Source organism: Argentina anserina, chromosome 1 (genome assembly GCF_933775445.1).
Source record: "Argentina anserina chromosome 1, drPotAnse1.1, whole genome shotgun sequence".
Lineage (NCBI taxonomy): Eukaryota > Viridiplantae > Streptophyta > Magnoliopsida > Rosales > Rosaceae > Argentina > Argentina anserina.
The window spans coordinates 17451271-17457458 of record NC_065872.1 but is presented as its reverse complement, the minus strand read 5'-3'; the positions used below and the strand labels follow the sequence as shown (position 1 = coordinate 17457458).

The 6188-nt window shown below is 40.1% G+C and overlaps 1 protein-coding gene across 1 annotated transcript; it reads left to right on the top strand.

Annotated features, from left to right (window-relative positions):
- Positions 1 to 318: 318 nt before the first annotated feature.
- On the top strand, positions 319 to 6188 carry LOC126782236 (ABC transporter B family member 11-like). Its single transcript, XM_050507452.1, has 14 exons — positions 319 to 382; positions 496 to 580; positions 829 to 1223; positions 1393 to 1447; positions 1553 to 1728; positions 1813 to 2034; positions 2121 to 2359; positions 2491 to 3016; positions 3109 to 3382; positions 3494 to 4341; positions 4459 to 4725; positions 4839 to 5105; positions 5223 to 5516; positions 5593 to 6188. The coding sequence occupies exons 3-14, from the start codon at positions 900 to 902 to the stop codon at positions 5947 to 5949; spliced, it is 3849 nt and encodes a 1282-aa protein (XP_050363409.1). The 5' UTR covers positions 319 to 382; positions 496 to 580; positions 829 to 899; the 3' UTR covers positions 5950 to 6188.

Below are 6188 nucleotides of genomic sequence, written 5' to 3'. Positions count from 1 at the left end.
GGGGAGCAAATAATAGAGAATGGGCATGTGCTAGACTCATGAATCTTTTACGCTCTGTTATAGTGTTATTGTCTCTGTGGGAGGACTGCAGACACTCTGTGTATTATTAAACACTATAAAACAACAACTAGGATTCTTAATTAGTTTAAGATTTACAGTTGACGTAGCTAGAGAATGGGAGCTCAACCAAATTGTATGTACAGCTTTTGGCTTCATGTCTGGCATGGCATATATAAAAATGAGCCAATGAAAGATGCTTGGGATGTAAGCAATAACAAATTGATTATATCAAATGGCGTTTTACACAGCTCTTAAAACACAGTGCATCATTGGTCAAACCCCCAACAGTTCGTGGCTTCGTCTGCTTGAAGATCAAGTACCAGTACTACTCTTTTTCTTCTTGTTTCTGTTTGTTTATGGAATATAGGTCATCATCCTTAACTTCCATGTCTGACATAAATGTATTGGCTTCCATGTCCTATAATGATGGACCAGATCGTTTTAATTTGGCTGAGATTGTCGGGAAGTGGCAGAGATTAAAGTTCTGTCAGCAGCAACAAAAGTACTCTCTTCGTTTTTTGTAAGTTTAGACTGATTGTTTTCTTCATTTTTGTAATAGATCAATTGAATAAAATCCCAGTTTTCGTCAATTGTATATGGAGCTGATTGAAATGACTCTGATCTTTCTTGTTTTAACTTCGAGGCCTGCTTGTAGGTTTGAAATAGTCGTGTCCTGATAGACCCCTCTTTCGTTTTATTTGTTTGTTGCTCTTGATCCAGCTAAACTCGTCTTGTACTTACCTGCTTGACTTAAATTTTCCATAACAGACTTGTGCAGGTGAAGATTGACATGTAAATAATACCATAACATTGAGAGAACTAGTCTTGTAGTTGGTAACATGGCTGGGGGGAATGGTGTGATTGGTGTCAATGGTGATATCAATAATCATGGGAATAATTCAGAAGAAGAGAAAAGTTCAGCCCCGGTGAATATGGATCAACAAAGCTCATCAGATAGCAAGGGCGATGAGAAAGTTGAGAAGATCCCTTTTTCCAAGTTATTCTCCTTTGCAGATGAGACCGATATTCTCTTGATGGTTGCCGGCACGATTGGGGCCATTGGGAATGGATCATGTATGCCCCTCATGACAATTTTCTATGGGAAGATGATAGATGCTTTTGGAGCTAATCAAAATGCAGATGTACTCTCAGTTGCTTCAAAGGTAAGCTTATGCTGAACAAGTCGGACCAATTTCATCAATGGTGCTTGTACGAACTACTTTTACTTTTAAGCTGCGAAACTACTGCTATTGCGTTTGAATATTGACAACGGTTCGGATCCAAGTTTTTATTGATAAACATGCTGATAATTATGATCTTAACAAAATTTAGGTCTGTCTGAAATTTGTTTACCTGGCTATGGGGGCACTAGTGGCAGCATTTCTCCGTAAGTACCTCTCATATTCATAGTTACCGAAATTTTTATTGATGCATAGAAGTCGTTTTATCAGGAATTTTGAACTGATGATAAAACTGTTTACATGTTTATCAGAGGTGTCTTGCTGGATGATCACAGGGGAAAGACAAGCTGCAAGAATTAGAGGTTTGTATTTGAAAACAATATTAAGACAAGATGTTGCTTTCTTCGACCTGGAAACAAACACCGGTGAGGTTGTTGGAAGAATGTCTGGGGACACTGTTCTCATACAAGATGCCATGGGGGAAAAGGTATATCATATTTCACACCACGTTGACAATTTATTCCTCCCTAGTTTAATGTACTCACTGGTTTAATACATGTGTTTCGTGCAGGTTGGGAAGTTCATACAGCTGCTTTCCACATTCCTTGCAGGGATTATTATAGCATTCATCAAAGGGTGGCTTCTGACTCTTGTCATGTTATCCTGTATTCCTTTGATGGTGGCAGCTGGTGCAGCGATCTCCATAATTATAACCAAGATGGCATCCCGTGGACAAGCTGCTTATGCCAAAGCAGGAAATGTAGTTGAACAAACAATCGGGTCCATTAGAACTGTATGTCATATACATCTTATTAGCTATTTTTATAATTTCTGTTTTGCAACATAGAGTATGATGTCCACCATTTGTTTCCTATGTAGGTTGCATCATTTACTGGCGAGAGAGAAGCTATAAGGTCTTATAACAAGTATCTAATAGATGCTTACAAATCAGGTGTTCATGAAGGTTCAGCTGCTGGAATGGGTGTTGCTTTTGCTATGTGTATAGTGTACTGCTCATATGCCTTGCCTATATGGTACGGTTCAAAGATGATAAGGGAGAATGGATATACTGGGGGTCAAGTACTCAATGTCATTGTCGCTATGTTGATTGGATCTATGTAAGCTCCACCATTTATTTTTCTTCCGAGTTCCTTTGTTATCAATTTTCCTTTGTACCATGTTCAGTTCATACAACCCACACAATGCCTATTTTCTTATTTCTTTGTGTTGGAACTATATGAATACCTAGGTCTTTGGGACAGGCATCACCATGCATGAGTGCATTTGCTTCTGGTCAAGCTGCAGCTTATAAGATGTTTCAGACTATTAGTAGGAAGCCAGAGATAGATGCTTATGATGAAAAAGGAAAGATTTTGGATGACATTTCGGGAGACATAGAGTTGAGGGATGTTTATTTCAGCTATCCAGCTAGGCCGGATGAACAAATATTTGACGGATTTTCTCTTTGTATCCCTCATGGCACAACTGCTGCTTTGGTTGGAGAAAGTGGAAGTGGCAAGTCTACAGTCATTAGTCTGCTAGAGAGATTTTATGATCCGCGGGCTGGTGAAGTTTTAATAGATGGCATAAACCTAAAGGAATATCAGCTCAAATGGATTCGGAGTAAAATTGGTCTTGTAAGTCAGGAACCTGTCCTGTTTGCATCCAGCATTAAGGAAAATATTGCCTACGGAAAGGATGGTGCTACCACTGAAGAAATTCAAGCTGCAGCTGAGCTTGCAAATGCGGCTAAATTTGTTGATAAATTGCCTCAGGTTAGCTTTACGCTCTAGTTCATTATAATTTTATTTCAGTAATCATCTGCATTACGAGAACTTTTTTCACATGAAATTTTTATATTTTGTAGGGGCTTGACACCATGGTCGGTGAGCATGGAACTCAGCTGTCTGGTGGACAGAAGCAGAGAATCGCTATTGCAAGAGCAATTTTGAAAGATCCAAGGATTTTACTTCTAGATGAAGCTACAAGTGCACTTGATGCAGAGTCTGAGAGGGTAGTTCAAGAAGCACTGGATAGGATTATGGTTAATCGAACTACTGTTGTTGTTGCTCATCGTTTGAGCACAGTCAGGAATGCAGACATGATTGCCGTCATCCATAAAGGAAAGATGGTTGAAAAAGGTAGTGTACTTTGTCAAGCATACATTGCAGAAAGCCATCTGATACGTTCTCACAATAATATCTCCCTTTCTTTAACTATCTGTTATATTAATCTTGTTATCAATTCATCAGGTTCGCACTCAGATTTACTCAGAGATCCTATGGGAGCATACTCTCAGCTTATACGCTTGCAAGAAGTAAACAAGGGCTCGGAACATATGACAGAAGACCAAAGCAAACCTCAAAAAACATCAAGTCAAAGATCCTTGAGTAGAAATTCCTCTGTAGGAAATAGCAGCCGTCATTCATTTTCAGTCGCATTCGGTTTACCCACAGGACTTGACGACAATGCTGTCCAAGATGCTGCGTATGGAGACACAGAATTAGCACCAGAGAAACCTCCAAAGGTCTCACTCCGCCGCCTTGCTGCCCTCAACAAACCTGAGATTCTTGTACTTATTATTGGAACTATAGCTGCATGCATCAACGGTATTATACAACCAATATCAGCTCTTCTCATTTCCCGGGTTATAAAGACTTTCTATGAACCACCTCATCAACAGAAGAAAGATGCAGCATTTTGGGCAATAATGTTTGTGGTCCTTGGTCTGATAACATTGGTGGTGACCCCAGCACGAGGATTTTTCTTCTCAGTAGCTGGCTGTAAGTTGGTTCAGCGCATCAGATTATTGTGTTTTGAGAGAGTGGTTTACATGGAGGTTGGGTGGTTTGATGAGCCTGCAAACTCAAGTGGTTCAATTGGTGCAAGGCTCTCAGCAGATGCAGCCACAGTGAGGGCCCTAGTTGGTGATTCTCTAGCTCAGACAGTTCAAAACATAGCGACTGCAGTTGCTGGTTTGATCATTGCTTATATTGCATGTTGGCAGCTGGCATTCATTGTCCTCGCACTACTTCCTCTAATCGCAGTTAATGGTTATGTACAAATAAAGTTCATGAAAGGATTCAGCGCAGATGCGAAGGTGTGTTGATCCAAATCTACTAGTAACTAGTTCTGAATTAGTAGAACATTTTATAACTTGGAAACATGACTCTTTTCTAGTAAGCTTTCATTAAGATGTGGAACTAAATGGCCGCAGATGATGTATGAGGAGGCAAGCCAAGTTGCTAGTGACGCTGTTGGAAGTATAAGGACGGTTGCATCTTTCTGTGCTGAAGAGAAGGTAATGGAACTATACAGGAGGAAATGTGAAGGCCCTATGAAAGCCGGGATACGAGAAGGCTTGATCAATGGAACAGGATTTGGGGTGTCTTTCTTCTTTTTGTTTTGTGTCTATGCAACCAGTTTCTATGCGGGAGCTCAACTCGTGAAGGCTGGCAAAACAACATTTTCGGATGTTTTCCAAGTACTTCTTCCACCTATATTGTCAATGCCAATAGAGAACACATGTAGTAGGAATTTACATGATATCTTATATATACCAAAGTATGTGAGCTATTCATGTGTATTCACTTGCAGGTTTTCTTGGCTCTGACCATGGCAGCTGCCGGAATTTCTAAATCAAGCTCCTTTGGTTCTGATACTGGTCGAGCCAAAAATGCTGCTGCCTCTATATTTGCAATGATAGACCGGCCATCGAAGATAGATGCAAGTAAAGAGTCTGGTATGAAGATTGATGGTGATGTGAAAGGAGAGATTGAGCTTCGCCATGTCAGCTTTAAGTATCCATCTAGGCCAGATACACCTATTTTTCGAGACCTCAATTTAACTATCCGCTCTGGCATGGTAATCAGAATTGAAAATCTACTTTACTTTTCTTCATTTATTTGTCGCGAAGATAGAGCAGGAAAACAGCAATTGGCATTTATTGAATTTCCTATTTTTTTGTGTGTGTTTTTGCAGACAGTTGCCTTGGTTGGAGAAAGTGGGAGTGGAAAATCAACTGTGGTTGCATTGTTGCAAAGATTTTATGATCCGGATTCCGGTCATATCACACTTGATGGAATTGAACTTTGCAACTACAACTTGAAATGGTTGAGACAGCAGATGGGACTCGTTAGCCAAGAACCTGTTTTGTTTAATGACACCATTCGCGCCAACATTGCCTATGGAAAGGAAGAAATTGCAACTGAGGCAGAAATCATAGCTGCATCAGAGTTGGCCAATGCCCACAAGTTCATCAGCAGCCTACACCAGGTGGAACCAATACCATTTAATACGTAGACCAAGTGTACAAATGTACAAATCAACTAATTATTGCATTGTGTTGCAGGGCTATGATACAGTAGTAGGAGAACGAGGAATCCAATTATCTGGAGGACAGAAACAACGTGTAGCCATTGCGCGTGCTATAATCAAGAGCCCCAAGATATTACTTTTAGATGAAGCTACAAGTGCACTTGATGCCGAGTCAGAGAGAGTGGTTCAAGATGCATTAGACCGAGTAATGGTGAACCGGACAACAGTGGTGGTGGCTCATAGACTGTCCACAATTAAAAACGCTGATGTGATTGCAGTGGTCAAGACTGGAGTTATAGTTGAGAAAGGGAAGCATGAAAATTTGATTAATATCACCGATGGGTTTTATGCATCCCTAGTTGCTCTTCACATGAGCTCTTCGACTGCATGATGTGTTCCTCCTTGTTCTTCATGCTGTTGAAAACTTCTGGTTTGGTTAAAACAATCTACTCTTTCCACCACAGAACACCCGAAGAGGGCACTCAGCAAAGATGCATGTAACAAGTAGCAATTATGTTTTATTTCTTTCTTATTACTACGTTACTTCTGCACATCAATACTTCTACAGTTCTACTTAATGTATAGTTTGAGTGAGTTAAGATATATAGATGTCACAGTTCACTATTTTTA

Excerpts from the sequence above, each read along its gene's own strand:
- LOC126782236 (XM_050507452.1), top strand. The coding sequence starts at position 900 with ATGGCTGGGGGGAATGGTGTGATTGGTGTCAATGGTGATATCAATAAT. Across the intron at positions 3,383-3,493 it reads AGGAAAGATGGTTGAAAAAG|GTTCGCACTCAGATTTACTC; the intron begins GTAGTGTACTTT and ends TCAATTCATCAG. Across the intron at positions 4,342-4,458 it reads GATTCAGCGCAGATGCGAAG|ATGATGTATGAGGAGGCAAG; the intron begins GTGTGTTGATCC and ends AAATGGCCGCAG.